At 36.2% G+C, this 18,958-nt stretch overlaps 1 protein-coding gene across 1 annotated transcript; it reads left to right on the top strand.

The window, feature by feature from the left end:
- Positions 1-5,944: 5,944 nt before the first annotated feature.
- Positions 5,945-9,728, top strand: LOC141331849 (extracellular superoxide dismutase [Cu-Zn]-like). Its single transcript, XM_073836886.1, has 2 exons — positions 5,945-6,036; positions 8,772-9,728. Exon 2 carries the CDS (start codon positions 8,774-8,776, stop codon positions 9,440-9,442), a length of 669 nt encoding a protein of 222 aa, XP_073692987.1. The 5' UTR covers positions 5,945-6,036; positions 8,772-8,773; the 3' UTR covers positions 9,443-9,728.
- The last annotated feature ends 9,230 nt before the right edge of the window (positions 9,729-18,958 follow it).

The following is an 18,958-nucleotide window of genomic DNA, read 5'->3' as shown; positions in this document are numbered from 1 at the left end:
GCTAGCACAAGCTAGCCGCTCTTTCCCTCCACAGCGAACTGCTAAACACAGTCCTCAAGCTCAACATACCCGTCAGACGACCTTTTCTTGCTCGACGAATAATCATCGCCTAGATCCAGCCGATGCCGTTTTGACATCTCGTGATAGAAATGTTAATAAAGCAAAAGAGAAAAGAGTTTGGTCGGTTACTCCAACGCAGCCGCTGCGCTCTCTCTCTCATGCACGGCTAAACGACAAGATGGCGACCGGAAGCACTTACCTCATCATTATTATTTCAAGTGCACTGGAGATGAACACTGCAGCAGACACCTCTGTTTATGCATATTATTTATTGCAGTTCTCGATGTATTTTGGCTTGAGATGCAAGAGAGGTGTTTTAAATCATTTACACTGTGGGTGCCCTGCATAGAGTACGCGGAGGTTATTATATGTAGCGCCAAATAAAGCCGACCGCCTCCTCGCAGAGCTGCACTTCCGGTATTAACCGCATGGGGCGGTATAGAGTTTGTCTCATTGGATTTTCTTTGCTAGCCATTACTGATGCATTTTTATTATTTTAATTAACTGCAATTAACTGTTGTTAAAAGTAAAAAATTTTTTTTGAAAATTTACATTTAAAATATATTAACCGTAAATGTGATACTGAATCACTACAGACTAGAGTTAACATTTAAGGCCTAATCAATATACTTAGACTACATGTGCTGTTGTATAATCTTTAAAACACTAAGTCAACAGAAAGTCAACCATTTGGTGAATTGTATAAAACCTTGTATGAGTCTCTTTCCTTTTAAGAATGGTAAGATTTGTATTTTTTTTTTCGTTGCAACCCCCGAAAAAAGTATATTTAAAAAGTATTTCACTTGTTTGTTGTTTATTGTGTGTAGATTATATATATATATATATATATATATATATTTGTAGGATTGGCAATTTAATTAAGGTAAAGTGTGTATTATTGTTTTCCCCACTTGAGTTTGTAAATTGTTATTGCTCAATAATAAAAATAAATAAATAAAAATATGCTGTAGTATGTTACTGCGCACATCAAAATATTAAACTGTAATGATTTCAAATGTTATATTTTTCAAAATTTATATTTTTTAAAGAAAAACAATCATGAAAGTGCTTCTTTTTGTGGCCTTTTTGTTTAATTTAATATGCATCCGCGAGTACAATTACAATCTACTATTAATAAAATTACTTTTATTAATTTCTAGTAAATTACAAGTGCACATGCAAAACAATTATAAGCATACAACACAGATTTTTTATGTTTTTTAAAGTCACTTCTGCTTACCAAGCCTGATTTAGTTGTGAAATATTTTAAAATAAATAATAATATATTTTAAAAACTGCTTTCTATTTGAATATATTTTAAAATGTAATTTATTCCTGATTTCAAAGCTGGAATAATGATGCGAAAAATTCAGCTTTGAAATCACAGGAATAAATTACATTTTAAAACACATTCATATAGAAAACACTCATTTATTTCAAAATTTGACTGCTTTTGCTGTACTTCAGATCAAATAAATGCAGGCTTGGTGAGCAGAAGAAACTTTAAAAAAAAAAAACATAAAAAATGCTTTTTCATGAAAGTGCTTTTCAGAATTCTTTGTTTTTTTCAACAACATGCAAGTAAATAACTGAATGGTTAATTATCTTTATTTTTATTAATTTAATTCCTATCACTTTCAGTATGATACTAAAAGATGTCTCAGACATAAATGACCTATCATAAGTCTGGCTGCAAATATCCAATTTTACTGTGAAGATTTGAGAAGTTTTATTACTCAGAAATCACTTTTCAGTAATAGACAACACCTTATTTATTTCTATCCAAGATATTACTAGGAAATCACCAAAACCTGTACTGGCAGCCTTTGAGAATATCCCGACTGAAGTCTCAGAATGTACTGAGCTCTTGTACATCTCAGATTATGATAATATACTGCAATGAATCAGCCAGTGCAGAAGACAATCATTGCCGTCGACACAGGTAATTACACAGCCTAGGCATGGCTAACAAGCTACATAATAGCAACTGGATCATTGCTCGCGGCTGGGAATTGATGGTGATGGGAAAAACAAAGTTAGCGTTAACAAGACTTTGCACTGTATAAATCTGAAATACAGGGCATTTTTATTTCCGCTTTCACAGACAATTAAATAACAGGCCAATTGCATGTGAAATAGGCCTGACAGGCTTAGGACAGAGTCTGCACAAATGCTTTCTTGAAACAGAAGAACTGCCAGATATTCACTTATGACAGTCCTTTATGTGAGATGAACAAGGAGTGGCTTTAAAAATGGGACCACAAAACCCCATAAGGGTCAGTTTTTAAATTAAGATTTATACATCTGAAAGCTGAATAAATACACTTTCTTCCACTGATGTATGGTTTGTATAGGACAGTATTTAAAAATCTGGAATCTAAGGGAACAAACAAATCTAAATATTGAGAAAATTTTCCAAATTAAGTTCTTAGCAATGCATATTACTAATCAAAAATTAACTTTTGATATATTTACTGTGGGAAATGTACAAAATGTCTTCATGGAAAAGGATCTTTACTTATTACCCTAATGATTTTTTGGCATAAAAGAAAACCCATACAATGTATTTCTGGCTATTGCTACCATTATAAAACATTATTTGTAGGATTTGCTAATTCAAAAAAAGTTGAATGAGGCCAAAGATCGATAATTTCGAACAAAAAATAACTGCTCTGTTATATATAGTCTGTAATGATAAAACACAATGTAATAAAGTGCGAGAAAAAAAATCACACATTTTTATACAGTGTGTGCTAATTTGAAAAAAAAAAAAAATGATAAAAACATCGAATACAATATTTTGTAATAATATAGCATAAAAAGACATCACTCAAAAGTTTGTGATCACTAAGCGATGTATTGTTTTTTTAAAGAAGTCTCCTATGCTCATTAAATATACTTTAAAATATAATTTATTCATAATTTATGCAAAGTAGAATTTTTATCAGCTGTTACTCCAGTCTCACGTGTCACATGATCCTTCAGAAATCATTCTAATATGCTGATTTATTATTAGAATGATCAATGTTGGTAACAGGTGTGGCGAGGCGTCTGCCCGCCCCCCTAATTTTCATCACCACCCCGTCCCGTATTCGCCGCCCTTCTCCAGGCTCCCGACGGGAGTGGGTGTGTAGGGGAGAGGAGGGGCGTGTAATCGGCTCGGGCTGGCGGCGTGTGATGGGGACACCTGATGTAAATGAAGCCTCATCACCGCCGCTGTTTAAATCCCGAGCGCGCCTCTCCTCGGGAGACCGGTCTCTTTCCCCCGTGCATGCACGCTGGTGTCCTCGCGGGTCCAGGAGGGGGTGAAGAGGGAATCCCGCGCCACAAGAGTTTGGAGAGCCGCCGGACCCGCGGTCCGGTTGAGGCCGCCAGAAGCCGCCGCCCCAGCGCCGGACAGCTCGAGAGGGATGAGCCTGCCGGAGATGCCGCCGCCCTAGCACCCCGGCGCTAGTATGGAAAGCGCCCGCGGCCGCCGGACTCCGCCCCTCTCCTGGACCCTTCCCCTCTGAACACTACCGTTCCGTCACGCTGCCCCAGCACCCGAGGACACCAGACTCCCCTTTTATTTTTGGACACTGTTTTACTTTATGGACTCACTTTCCCTTATTTTCTGTTTAATAAAAGCCTCTCCGAGGCCTGACGCCACACCCACTGTGTCTGTCGTTTGCCCCTCCCGCCACAGTGGTGGAGAATGCGGGCAAGGCGGGGCTTAGACAGCGCAGTGGGCAACACCTGATGACGTCATCCCCTCTCGCTCGCCAAAGCTCGTGAAGACCCGGACGGGGACGGAGAACTACGGAGACGGCCTCCCAGCCGCAAGAAGGGTAAGTGATGTTTCAGTTAGTCACTTATCCTGCGGTTGGTTGAGGCTGTCGACTAATACCGGTTTTTCTGTCCCTGTTCCGGTACGCGGCGAGAGGGAGCGTTGCCTTGGAGAGGAATCCCCGCCCACTCCGACCGCTGGAGCCTGGATGAGGAAGGTAGCACTCCTGCGTGGGCGGCGACCTTAGGACGGGGATGTCGCTTGGGGGGGGGAATGTGGCGAGGCGTCTGCCCGCCCCCCTAATTTTCATCACCACCCCGTCCCGTATTCGCCGCCCTTCTCCAGGCTCCCGACGGGAGTGGGTGTGTAGGGGAGAGGAGGGGCGTGTAATCGGCTCGGGCTGGCGGCGTGTGATGGGGACACCTGATGTAAATGAAGCCTCATCACCGCCGCTGTTTAAATCCCGAGCGCGCCTCTCCTCGGGAGACCGGTCTCTTTCCCCCGTGCATGCACGCTGGTGTCCTCGCGGGTCCAGGAGGGGGTGAAGAGGGAATCCCGCGCCACAAGAGTTTGGAGAGCCGCCGGACCCGCGGTCCGGTTGAGGCCGCCAGAAGCCGCCGCCCCAGCGCCGGACAGCTCGAGAGGGATGAGCCTGCCGGAGATGCCGCCGCCCTAGCACCCCGGCGCTAGTATGGAAAGCGCCCGCGGCCGCCGGACTCCGCCCCTCTCCTGGACCCTTCCCCTCTGAACACTACCGTTCCGTCACGCTGCCCCAGCACCCGAGGACACCAGACTCCCCTTTTATTTTTGGACACTGTTTTACTTTATGGACTCACTTTCCCTTATTTTCTGTTTAATAAAAGCCTCTCCGAGGCCTGACGCCACACCCACTGTGTCTGTCGTTTGCCCCTCCCGCCACACAGGTAACAAATATTTTATGGAACCTGTGAATATTTTTTAAGGATTCTTTGATGAATAACAAGTTAAAAAGAATACAAATATTTTCTAAGAATGCTATCACTTAATTTAACACATCCTTGATGAATAAAAGTATTAATTTCTTTAAAAAAAGGATAAAAATGTTGAAACAATTGTGTATATTGTTAGAAATCCTTTCTATTTTAAATAAATGCTGTTCTTTTTAACCTTTTATCAATCAAAGAATCCTGAAAAAAAGTATCACAGGTATCGCAGCACAACTGTTTTCAACACTGATAATAAATCAGCATCTTAGAATGATTTCTAAAGGATCATGTGACACTAAATACTGGAGTAACGATGCTGAAAATTCAGCTTTGCATCATAGGAATAAATTACAATTTAAATGTATTCACATAGAAAACAGTTATTTTAAATTTAAATAATATTTCACAATATTATAGTTTTTTCTGTATTTTAGATCAAATAAATGCAGCCTTGATGAGCATAAGAAAGTGTTTTTCTTTAAAAACATTAAAAAATGTACTGATCCCAAACTTTTGAATTGGAGTAGTATTTTTTGGAGGCCAGTTTAGTTATTTTTGACTCCAAACACCACAACTGTAACAAGATGGGGACAAATTTTGTTTTTTTTTAAAAAGTACAAAACTATGAAGAAAAAAAAGAGAAGTTCTTATTACCTTTGTAGCAAGGTCTGTAAGTTTCAGTCCATTGTAATAACATTAATAGCATTTTTAGCAAAAAAAAAAGAAAATCCTCTCTATAGATCAAAATGACCGGAACACAACTTTAATGTTGTGTTAATGTGTTTCATAAAGGTGCTTTAAAAGGTTCTTCACAGTGAGGCCATAGAAGAACCATTTTTGTTTCCACAAAGAACCATTCAGTCAAAGGTTCTTTAAATTGCCATCTATTTCTTACCTTTTTATAATCTTATGCCACAAAGAACATTTTGTGAAACAGAAAGGTTCTTCAGACATTAAAAGTTCCTTATAGAACCATTTAGACAAAAAAGGTTCTTTTATGGCATAATGAAGCACCTTTTTTTTTAAGAGTGTAGTTGTAAAGTAACTGTAACCAAACATAACAAGGAGTGTGGTTACGTGGTTAACTTGTAAGTTATGTAAGTTGTGAGTTCTCAGAAGAGCAGCCAATCAATAATACAAAGTTTGATCACAAGTGGACATTCGTTCAACCCCGGTTCACGGCTGCACACAGATTAAGCTTTGCACTAATCTTGTGAGCTTTTCAGGACAACAATTCAATTTACGGTATGAATGCCTTTGCTGTTTTTCAGTGTTTTTCTTTATATATTTATTTGTAATTGATATTTGGTGCAAATTTTGAATCAATGGTGACTAAACAGGAATGTGGCTTTTTATGCAATGGTCTTTTTTGTGTACCAGACAGATGAAAGAAAAGCATTTTGAGGTCAAGATTTAGCTATATAAAATATTAAATATCTTAGTGTAAAGCAAAAACATGAATATTTTGACTTTCTTTTTAACGTTTACACTCTTAAAAATAAAGGTGCTTTAAAAAACTCATAAGAACTATTTTAGGTTCCACAAAGAACCATTCAGTCAAAGGTTTTTTAAAGAACCATTTCTTGTATACTTTTTATAATCTGAAGAACTTTCTTTCAGCACAAAGAGCATGTTGTGAAACAGAAATGTTCTTCAGATGTTGAAGGTTCTTTATGGAACCATTTAGACAAAAAGGCTCTTCTATGGCATCGTGAAGCACCTTTATTTTAAAAAAAGAGTATATTATGAAAATAAAATTTAAATGTATATTAAATTCAATTTTGAGACACTTACGGACTTAAGTATCTTTATGTGTAATTTTATAATTACTTGTGTTGTTTTTGAAATATGGTTAAAGTACTGCTGAATGTACTGACAAACATCTATGGTAAACTAAAATATACTTTAATGTAATTTCTATACTTTAACATCTATTTCTATATTTACATTTCTTTGTAATTACACATTTGTAATGATGAAGTTGCAAATCTGTGCATTCAAAATATATTAACTTTAAATGTAGTATCAAATAAGACACGTTAAATTCTTTTAGGCACAACACAAGATAATTAAAACCAACTGTGGGACACTTGGCGCATTTAATCGTTGTCTTTTTTCCCTATCACATAGTATAATAATCATCATACAATATATATATATATATATCGTTTGAAGGCTTAAAACATCTAAATTCATCCTGTGAAAACCATTTTGAAAAAGAATTTTAAAATCTTTTAGCAGTCTCCTCCCCCTTAGTGGGTGGTGTCAAGTGTCATATTACAAAATGTATTACGGTATTTTATAATCGTGACAAAATACATATTGTTGTAAATGTCTGAGTCTCTATATTCTATTTTGGTGGTTATTTCGTGAAAGAAGTCATTTTGACAAAGACATTTAGACATTTGTGACAGAAAAATGCATCCAAAACAATTCTCACAGGAACCTCACTTTTTTTTTTTATATCAACTTCAAATTTGTAACATAACTTATTTAGACATACGGATTTCATTTATTAGCAATTTTAGAGTAAAACTTGTCATGTAAAATATTTATTTTATATAAAACATAAAAAAATTAGCACAGTGCATTTTCTTTACAGTAAAACTTCTATAACATTTTGATACTTTTATATCTTAAATATGATTCCACTCCTGCATAATCTGCTGATTGTTTTCATCAAAAAGGTCTATATTGAAAAGTGTTCATGAATTCTAACAATTTGAGTTTATATGTCATATATGTTCAAAAATAGGGTGTGACAGTTAAAGGGTTAAAATCTACCTTATAGCACTTAAGTAACTTTTAATTTGACATTATTGGCTTACTTTTTGAAAGTGAGTGTGTACTTAAGTGTGTTAAGAAACAGACAGAAAGTCAAAAATGTATAGGCAATTTACTCACCCCCTTGTCATCCAAGATGTTCATGTCTTTCTTTTTTAAGTTGTAAAGAAATTATGTTTTTTGAGGAAAACTTCTGAAATGTTTTCTTTTCCTGATGGTGGCCTTCAACAGTGCCCTTGAGTTTGAACGTCCAAAATGCAGTATAAATGCAGCTTCAAAGGGCTCTAAACGATCCCAGCTGAGGAAGAAGGTTCTTATCTAGTGAAACAATCGGTTATTTTCTTTAAAAAATGTTAAAAATGTACACTTTTTACCTCAAATGCTCCTCTTGTCTAACTCTGTGATGCATACTCTGTGCACTCCGGTTCAAGACAGTCAGGGTATGTCAAAAAAACATTTTATTTTCTCCTCCAACTTCAAAATCGTCCTACATCGCTGTTTTACCTTTTTTGTAAAGAATGTTTGATCTTCTTTGCATGTTCACTTTGTAAACACTGGGTTGGTCCTTCTGAAGCGATGTAGGATGATTTTGAAGTTGGAGGATAAAATGAGATGGGAGTTTTTTGACATACCCTAACTGTCTTGAACCGGAGTGCACAGAGTATGCATTGCAGAGCTAGACAAGACAAGCATTTGTGGCTAAAAAGTGTATGACTGATCATTTCACTAGATAAGACCCTTCTTTCTCAGCTGGGATCGTTTAGAGCCCTTTGAAGCTGCATTTAAACAGCATTTTGGAAGTTTAAACTCACGGGCAAAATAAAAGTCCACTATATGGAGAAATGTTTTCCTCAAAAAACATAATTTCTTTATGACTGAAGAAAGACATATTTGAAGCACATCACAAGTGCACATTCAATATAATGCGAATTTGTTTTTCACAAGAGTACACAGAATTTTTTTCATAAGGTTGTGCTACTTTACCCTTGATGCAATCTAATCTGGCTGTGCTGTTTCAAGCTAATGCAACTTCCCCTCACAAAGCTCCCTGGAAGAAAGCTTTGAAATTTGGCTAATGCACAAAAAAGAAGAACAAAACTGAGAACTTTGATGTGCACTCAATAGAATTGCATCTCTATCAAAAATGCTGCATTTTTATAATTGCATGATTTCACTGATTCCACTCTTCACTGTAGGCATGGAGAAAATCATCCTAAAACTCGCTCTAATATTGCTGGCGCTGCATATACAAAATGCAGAGTTCTCCGACAATCCTGTTCTTGTGATCGTCGAAGCGCCGAAGCCAGAAGTCGAGGAGTTTAACAACACAATCTACGCCACTTGTGAAGTAGTTCCCCACCCTAATTTACCCCCCAGCCAGCCTCAGATCTTTGGGCAGGTGCTCTTCATGCAGATCTTTCCCAATGGAACTCTAAAAGTGAGAATCAACCTCCGCGGTTTGAATGTCAGCGATCAGCAAGTGCACGCCATCCACATCCATCAATATGGAGACCTCAGTCAAGGATGCATCACTGTCGGTCCTCATTACAATCCGCAGGCGGTTCTCCATCCCGGTCATCCCGGAGACCTGGGCAACTTTGCTTCCGAGCATGGAGTTATAAGGCGCTTCTTGAAGCTCCCGGAGGCCAAGCTATTCGGGGGTCAGTCCATTATGGGACGCTCGGTGGTGGTTCATGAGAAGGAGGACGATCTGGGAATGGGTTCAGATGAGGAGAGCAAACTCAGTGGGAATGCTGGGAAGAGAATCGCTGGCTGTGTGATTGGCATCACTTCTCCAGTTCTGTGGGAGAACACTGGATGGCTCCCTGAGAAAGAGGTGGAGGAGGTAAAAGAGACTACAAGATAAGAGTTGCAGACGTGGAGCAGAAGAAATAATGCATTGTGACTTAGATTGATACTCGATACTGTTTAAATGAAAGAACTGTGATTGGAATAGGATAATTAACCAATAACCTTCGATCTTTAAGGGAACCCTGTGTATTAAGACTTATAAATGTCTTAATATAACATAGATGATGTCTCTTACTAAAATACCTAGAAGAAAAATATGAAAGATTAAGTTTTTTAAAAATGGCAGCGGCTATTTGCACTAAATGTAAATAGCGATAGAGGCTATTTACACCAAGTGCAAATAGCAAGTGGATGCTTTTTACATTAAGTGAAAATAGCATATTTTCTTAAAAAAATGCAATTTACACTAAGTGAAAATACAATTAGATGCTTTTACAGTAAGAGACAATACTATATTTTTTTAACAATAGATGCTATTTAAACTAAGTGCAAATAACAATGGGTTCTATTTACACTAAGTGCAAACTGCTAGATTCTATTTACACTATGTTGAAATATCTTGTAGTACATTAACAGTATGCAGTAATTACGCACTGAGTGTAAATGATAATTTATTAAATGGTACTGCCTTATTGGGACAATAAGCCCTCTTTACACCTACCCTAACCCTAACCCATACTTTATTTTCAACTTTTCAATATGTCCCTCATGATTATTGAAAATAAATTCCTTTCCAATATGATATGAGATTAGAAAAGGGAGAAAAAAAAATGGCAGAAGGGGGATTCGAACCTGGATCAGTTGCGTCCAAAAAAGCAAAACTCGCAATTTATCCACTGGAGCTAATATTTAACAACCATCTTATGTAGTGTTGATTATCTCAATCACACATTGGTGGGTGGAGTTAGTGTAAATAGCCTTTGCCAACAAGGCGGGCTATTTGCACTTAGTGTAAATAGACACTCAAGTTTAAGAATCTATATAATTTTATCTACCTGGTCTGTCAGTAGCTGTGGTCATCGTTTCAGTATTTTACTTTCCAAATTGTGTGTTCAAATTGTGTTACGTTATAAAAAATACAGATAGTGGCATTAGCTCAATGAGCGCAACTGTTTTACATAATCAAAATAATGGCAACGTCCATAGTCCAAAATATGTATAAAACGTTGTGAATTTTTTAAGTAACATATATATTTTATGGGTTTTCTACTACATATATTAGTAAGAGACATAATTTGTGTTATATCAAGCCATACAAGTCCTAATACCCGGGTTTGCCTTTAAAAAAATAAAGCTTTTAAAAGTTTGCAATTGAAGAGCCATTTTTGAACCTTTCAGTGATCAGTTCTTGTTGAATGTTGAAGGTTCTTCATGGAACCAGAGATGTCAATAAATAACATTTATTTTAAGAGTGTTCTTTGTCTGTTTTATATTATCATTACATTTTGTAAAAAAAAAAAAAATTAATATTCCATAGATTTATTTCCATTACAAACACCATGGTCCCACTTTATATACGATGACTTTAACTTGTACTTACACTCTACATTGTACAACAAATAATTGTTAGGTACAATACACTTGTTAAATTACAAATCACTTTTACAGTAGTTGAAGTAGGATACAGTTATGGTCAACAACAGATTTGATGGTCTGGTTAGGTTTAAGTGTGAACCACAAAACCAGTTGCATGAGTATATTTGTAGCAATAGCCAACAATACATTGTATGGGTCAAAATTATATATATTTTTGTTTTATGCCAAAATCATTAGGATATTAAGTAAAGATCATGTTCCATGAAGATATTTTGTAAATTTCCTGCCCTAAATATGTCAAAACTTCATTTCTGATTAGCAATATGCATTGCTAAAAACTTCATTTGAACAACTTTAAAGGCCATTTTCTCAATATTTTAATTTTCTTGCACCTTTAGATTCCAGATTTTAGTTGTATCTTGGCCAAATATTGTCCTAACAAAAGCTTATTTATTCAGCTTTCAGATTATGTAAAAATGGACCCTTATGACTGGTTTTGTGGTCCAGGGTCACATATTAATCAGATATTATCAGATTTCAAAAGCATTTCAAAGCAACAGATACCAGCCACTCACTAGTAAATAATATCTGAAATCCAGAATACATCAGGAAGTTTTCCTGGCCACTGAGAGGCTCGGTTTCATGATTTGTGCCGAACAACCACCGACAGACAAGCTGCCTCCATTCCCAAGGCATAAACAAATCAAACAGAATATAAATAAGGGCATAAAACGCAATGTGCCGTGCGCTTCCTCTTAAGGTCTATTTGGGACAGTGCTCTTGAAGGGAGAAGCGTTGAAATAATTGGATGCAATGAATTACTTTCAGAAGGGAGATGTGATGTCTGCAGTGAGAGGCCGCCGTGGGCTAAGCGAACAGATTTGAATTTAGGATTAGTGCTGTGCTTGAACTAATAATGTTTATGCATAAAGTCTGAATCGGGATCGCTGTTTGCCTGATTTCGACAACTGAAAAGAATTATAATATTTTACCGTGTGTTGATGTATTCAAAGCTGTGAGCTGCACACACACGCCTGATCAGAGACTGACTGAGACTGAAATATTTTGGCCCTTAAATATTACTAAGCTCATGAGCAAAACTCAGAACTTTGAGTTGTTACTGTTGTACATTTCTTAAGAGGTTAAAGAAACAGTTCATTTTTAAAATGAAAATTTGCTGAAAATGTCCTCACCCTCAAATGGAAGCCTGTTTCCAACGGTAATTGCAACTTTTTGTCTCACAATTCTGACTTTATTTTTCTCACAATTGCAAGTTTACATCTCGCAATTCTGACTTTTTTCTCAGAACTGTGAGATATAAATGCACAATTGTGAGTTATAAAGTCAGAATTGCGGGATATAAATTCACAATAAATAAAGTCAGAAATGCAAGATATAAACATGCAATTCTGACTTTTTTCACAATTGCGGCTTTGTATCTTAAAATTCTGACTTTTTTCTCAGAATTGTACGATCATGTTCCAAATTTTCAAATAGTTGTATCTTGCAATTGCGAGTTATAAAGTCCATTTCTGAGGTGAAAAAAGACTGATATGATCACAGAGTTTATATCTCACAATTGTGACTTTTTTCTCAAAACTGCAAGTTTATATCTCACAATTGTGACTTTTTTTCTCAGAATTGCAAGTTTATAGAAATTTTATAACTCACAATTGTGACTTTTTTCTCAAAATTACGGCTTTATATCTCGCAATACCTAATTTTTTCTTAAAATTGATTTTATATCTTGAAATTCTGACTTTTTCTCAGAATTGCAAATTTATATCTTCCAATTGTGACTTTTTTCCTCAGAATTGCATTTTATCTCAAAATTCTGACTTTTTTCTCAGAATTGCGAGTTTATAGGAAAATCAAACAACTGTGACTTTTTTTTTCTCAAAATTGCAACTTTATATCTCAGAATTGTATCTTTTTCTTAGAATTGCCATTTTATATCTTGCAATTGTGACTTCTTTTCTCAGAATTGGAATTTTAATTCTCGAAATTCTGACGTTTTTCTTAGAATTGTGTGTTTGTATCTCGCAATTGTGATTTTTTTTTTTTTTTTTTTCCAGAATTGTGATTTTATATCTTACAATTGTGACTTTTTTTTCTTAAAATTGTGTTTTTAAATCTTGAAATTCTGGCTTTTTTCTCAGAATTGCAATTTTATATCTTGAAATTCTATCCTGCAGTTGTGACTTTTTTTATCAGAATTGCAATTTTATATCAAAATTCAGATTTTTTTTCTCAGAATTACGAGTTTATATCACACTATTCTGACCTCATTTCTCAGAATTATGAGTTTATTTTGCGCAATTGTAACTTTTTTCTCAAAATTGCGATTTAATATCTCGCAATTTTGACTTTTTTCTCAGAATCTGACTTTTTTGCAACTTAAGTCAGAATTGAGACAAACTTGCATATTCTGAGAACATATAAGTCTTTCCCCCCCTCAAAATAGGACTTTATAACTCATAATTGTGAGTTTATATCTCACAGTTCTGAGACAAAATGTCAGAATTGAGAAATACAAACTCACAAGTGCAAAAAAAAGTCAGTATTTGTGAGTTTTTATCCAGTACGGTTTAAGTTTGCATCAACAAATTCTCATTACAGTATTAAAATAGCATAACTTAACATATAAATTAAAAATGAACAAGTGCAACAGGTTTCCAGACATTTTCTTATAGATTTCACCTGCTGCTCCACTGGCTTTTTGACCTCTAATGAAACACTGGCATTAGCAAATATGCCAAATATGAATAAATCCATTATTCGAGCTTAATTTAAATATATTGTGTACTAAATATGGAAAATTAAAATATATTTTACATTTCATAACTTACCAAGAGGATAATTGTTTTCCTTATAATCTGTCTTTTCTTTAATGAAAAAGTGGATTTAAAAAAAAACACTTCCACCATCAAAAGCCGTTATTTTCCTTATTTATGAGTAGGAACTTAACAGCACTCGCAGGCTGCTCAAAATGCATGCACTCCTGTAAAATGAATCCCTCTAGATTTCATACAACCGCGCTCTCACCTGCTTCAGAATATCTTTATGTTCCGCAATGAATAATTCAACAGTGTATGCACACATCCTCCTGTACAAATGCTGCGTTTCTTGTCTAATAAGACCAAAGAGCAAGAGAAAGCAGCTGTTGAATGTGTGTAACAGCGTGCAGACAGTGACTGACGAGCTGTCGGTGCGGCAGCGGGGAGATGGCAGGCGAACACGGGACGCAGCACACAGAGGAGTCAACGGGAGTCACATCAAACTTCTGATTTTAGTCCTAGTTAAGAAGTTTTACAGTGCTGGAGTGAAAGGCAGTCGGTGGCAGCAGGGGACTCGTCTGTGACAGGAGATGGTGGAGAAGACAGTGGGCCGACTCCAAAGATTTGCCTCCTACTTGCGGAGAGATCCTACAGCGCAGGCCCACCCGTGAATGCTCTCGAGCCGCACTGTAACACAGGAAGTAGTGCTCTTTGTCTTGCTTTTATGGTACAAAGTCTTTCACTGGGGCGGTACCCTTTGCAAAACAACTTTGTAGTTTATTTGATTCATATTAGTACCTTTTGAAAGGTACCGTTTTTTTTCTTCTGAGAGTGTATCCACCATTTTCTTTATGTAAGAGTGGGCGCGGCCATTTGTAAATTTTATGGGTCTTGCTTCCAGTCTCGTCCTGCTATTTTTAGTTATTTTCAGTTTATCTTACTGGATTCTTAGAATTGTGAATCCTTCTGATTTATTTGAATGGAATTTCACTTTGTCCTGTAGGACTTTATTTGATTTTTAGAATCTTATTTGGACATAGTGTTGTTACCTGAATGATCCACAGCTGGGGGGGTTTTTGTGAGCGGTTCATAAGTCCCTTGTTTGTCCTGAACAGTTAAACTGCCTGCTGTTCTTCAGAAAAATCCTTCAGGTCCCACAAATTCTTTGGTTTTCCAGCATTTGTGCATTTGAACCCTTTCCAACAATGACTGTATGATTTTGAGATCCATCTTTTCACACTGAGGACAACTGAGGGACTCATATGCAACTATTACAGAAGGTTCAAACGCTCACTGATGCTCCAGAAGGACAAAACATACATTAAGAGCTGGGGGTGAAAACTTTTGAATAGAATGGAGATGTGTACATTTTACTTATTTTGCCGAAATATATATATTTTTTTCAATCAGTATTGCCCTTCAGAAGCTACAGAAGATGTTTTCCAGAAGACAAAATAAGTTAAATTTAACCTGATCTTCAAATTCCAAAACTTTTCACCCCCGGCTCGTAATGGATGTTTTTTCCATCTGGAGCATCAGTGAGCGTATGAACCTTCTGTAATAGTTGCATATGAGTGCCTCAGTTGTCCTCAGTGTGAAAAGATGAATCTCATACAGATCAAAATCATACAGTCATTGTTGAAAATGGTTCAAATGCACAAAAATGCTGGAAAACCAAAGAATTAGTGGGACCTGAAGGATTTTTCCTGAAGAACAGCAGGCACTTTAACTGTTCAGGACAAATAAGGGACTCATGAACAACTATCACTAAACAAAAAAAAAAAAACACGCACAGCTGTAGATCAATGAGGTAACAACAGTCTTAAGAATCAAGTGTATGTAAACTTTTGAACAGGGTCATTTTTATAAATTAAACTATCATTTTCTTTTGTGTACTATATGTAAACATCTTTTATATGAAATATCTTATTCAGGGCAGTACTAAATAAACAATAACATGCATTTTGTATGATCCCTCTTATTTTCGTAAAATAATTAACATTCTGCAGATCCTGAAAAGGGGGTGTAAACTTTTGACCTCAATTGTACATATATAGTAATAATACAGTAAATTAAAGTAATTAAAATTTTATTTTTTAAAAGTATATGATTTCTTCACAGTTCAATCATTTATAAATAAACACATGAGTGAAAGGGACATGCACACTTTAAAAATGCAACACTTCAGAAATTAATATTAAAACATTTAAATGTTTTATCAGACACTTTTGCTCGCAACTGTGACTTTTTTCTCAGAATCTGACTTTTTTGCAACTTAAGTCAGAATTGAGACAAACTTGCAAATTCTGAGAACATATAAGTCTTCTCCCCCCTCAAAATAGGACTTTATAACTCATAGTTGTGAGTTTATATCTCACAATACTGAGACAAAATGTCAGAATTGAGAAATACAAACTCACAAGTGCAAAAAAAAAGTCAGTATTTGTGAGTTTTTATCCAGTACGTTTAAGTTTGTATCATCAAATTCTCATTACAGTATTAAAATAGCATAACTTAAAATATAAATTAAAAATGAACAAGTGCAACAGGTTTCCAGACATTTTCTTATAGATTTCACCTGCTGCTCCACTGGCTTTTTGACCTCTAATGAAACACTGGCATTAGCAAATATGCCAAATATGAATAAATCCATTATTCGAGCTTAATTTATTTTTTAAAAGTATGTGATTTCTTCACAGTTCAAATATTGATCATTTATAAATAAGCAAACACATGAGTGAAAGGGACATGCACACTTTAAAAATTTAACCTTTAAGAAATTAATATTATTACATACTACATTTGTTTTGATAAATATAACAAAATGTAATAACAAAAGAATGCAATAAATCCATCTACTAAATCAAACCCGTCAGAAAAAAACAACAATAGAAACCATCACAGAATTTGTAATGGTTTTAATGGAAAATGTAATGGTACCTATGGTCTCTACTATTGGTGGCTTGTTAAAACCACAAAATAAAAAAAATAAAAAATAAAAAATCCCCCAAAACACATTACATAAAACAATTTATAATGGTTTTAATGGTTAAAAGTTGACTGTTTGTAATATTTTTAGTGGAAACCATTACAATTTCTGTGATGGTTTTAACTGTTTTCAGCAGGGATATCTTTACCCAATTGCATTTTGGTAAACCTATAATACTTATTTATATTTTATAGGTGTCTGGACGGATTTTGTGGGAAATTTTATACTTAGGTCATCCGCCTGAGTGTTACGTCACTTCCGTACACAGAGAAAAATGGTTCAGACTTGAAAGTTTGTCAGAATAAATGACAAAATGATCATGGATCATGTGTAAAAACAACAGAAACAAACCTTATTTGTTCATCTGCTCTTTAGTCATATTTCCACGTGCTCACGAGGGACCACATTCATCAGCAGAGACAAAGCAGGTGAGCAGTTCTGTTTTTAACCACTAGAGGGCAAAACGTTACATAGTGTCTGATTTTTTTCAATGCAAAATGTATTTTTTTCCTTCTGCTTAGTCATTCTTGAGCTGGTGAATGGGTAACCTGCCTAACCTCACCCTGCAGAGACTGTCAGCCTCATAAGTCCATTAGCTCCGACTCCCATCTGTTTCCCAAAAGCTATTCCTTCCTTCCTAATGCCGCATCAGCTGCCTGGCATCACGCCGCCCAATGTGTCTGTGTATGTGTAATACTGAGGAGGGAGATTAAAAGAGAAAACGCTTGGCTTCTGCAGAACAAGCAGTTCAAACATTGCCTTTTGATGTATTTGGAGTCAGGAGCAGCTGCCAGCTGAGTTCATTCTCCACTTCTCCTGAATCAACACACATGCATGAGTGTGAAAGGGAGAGAAAGCAAACACTTGTACAAGTATGGGTTAGTTCACAATTATTTAGCTTAGTAGTATTTTTAGGAAGGTCAAAATGAACATTTATGACCGTTTCTTAGCACACTTAAAGGGGTCATCGGATGCAAAACTAACTTTTACATGTAGTTTGAACGTTAATGTGTTGGTAGTTTGTGTACACAACCACACTACAATGATAAAAATCCACCCAGTGGTATTATTTTAATCTTTAAAAGTAATATCCCCTTTTTAAAATCAGGTCATTCTCAGCTTCTTGTGGGTGTGACGGCATACAACAGAGGCCCCTCCCACGATAGTTGATTGACATGAGCGCCTTAGCTTAGACCCGCCCTCACCGAGCTGAAACAGTCCGACTCCGATTGGCAATTTTTTCGACTCATGTGCAGGGGAAGACAAGAATCTCTCTGATTGAGCGACTGAGGTGTTCTGTTGTTAGATGTAATAATGAACATAGCGGTTGACATCTGAGCCGCTGAAGATGCAGAGGATAACGTTACTTTCAGAGTCGAAAGGAAAGCACCGATCCCGCTCTACTTACGTGTCTATGTTCCTGTGAATCATCCGTGATGCAGCTTCACCCCTGCAGCAGAAGTGAGTATAAGGTTTTTTTTATGCATCTTTGCAAATGGCCTTACTTAATAATGTGCTTGTTGGCAAGTTTCGCTGCTAAATGCAGCTAAAGTAAACATTACGACTCATCCATACCAGGCAGAGAGGGGCGGGGCGAGCAAAGCTCATTTGCATTTAAAGGGACCAGGTTTTTGCAGAGCTGATTTTGACAAGGTAAAAGGGTGTTTTTTTATTACACTTGAGAATTTTTAACCAGAGAATTTTATAGACTTTTAATTAAGACCCTAAAGAATCAAAACAACGTTAATGACTTTTTTTTTTATCAGTCATAAAGAAATTATGTATTTTGAGGAAAACATTTCAGTAAAGTTCTCTTTAAAGTGGACTTCAACGGTCCCAGTGACCTTGAATGCAGCGTCAAATCGCTCTAAACGATCCTAGCCTAGGAAGAATTGAGTTATCTAGTGAAACGGTCGGTTAATGTAACAATTTATACACTTTCTAACCACAAATGCTTATGTATTAAGGTTCAAGACAGTCAGGGTATGTCTAAAAACCTAATTTTCTCCTCCAACTTCAAAATCATCCTACAATACGGTTTTACCTTTTTTTTTTTTTTTTGTAAAGGGTTTGATCTTTTTTGCATGTTCATTTTGTAAATACTGGGTTGGTACTTCTGCAGCAATGTAGGGCGATTTTAAAGTTGGAGGAGAAAATGAGATGGGAGTTTTTCGACATACCCTTACTGTCTTGAACTGGAATACACAGAGCTCATGCAGAGCTAGACAAAACGAGCAATTGAGGTTAAAAAGTATATAAACTGTCAAAT

The sequence above is a fragment of the Garra rufa genome, chromosome 3, assembly GCF_049309525.1.
Source record: "Garra rufa chromosome 3, GarRuf1.0, whole genome shotgun sequence".
Taxonomy (NCBI): domain Eukaryota; kingdom Metazoa; phylum Chordata; class Actinopteri; order Cypriniformes; family Cyprinidae; genus Garra; species Garra rufa.
The sequence above is the reverse complement of the archived record's forward strand: the minus strand, read 5'-3'. Positions and strand labels throughout refer to the sequence as shown.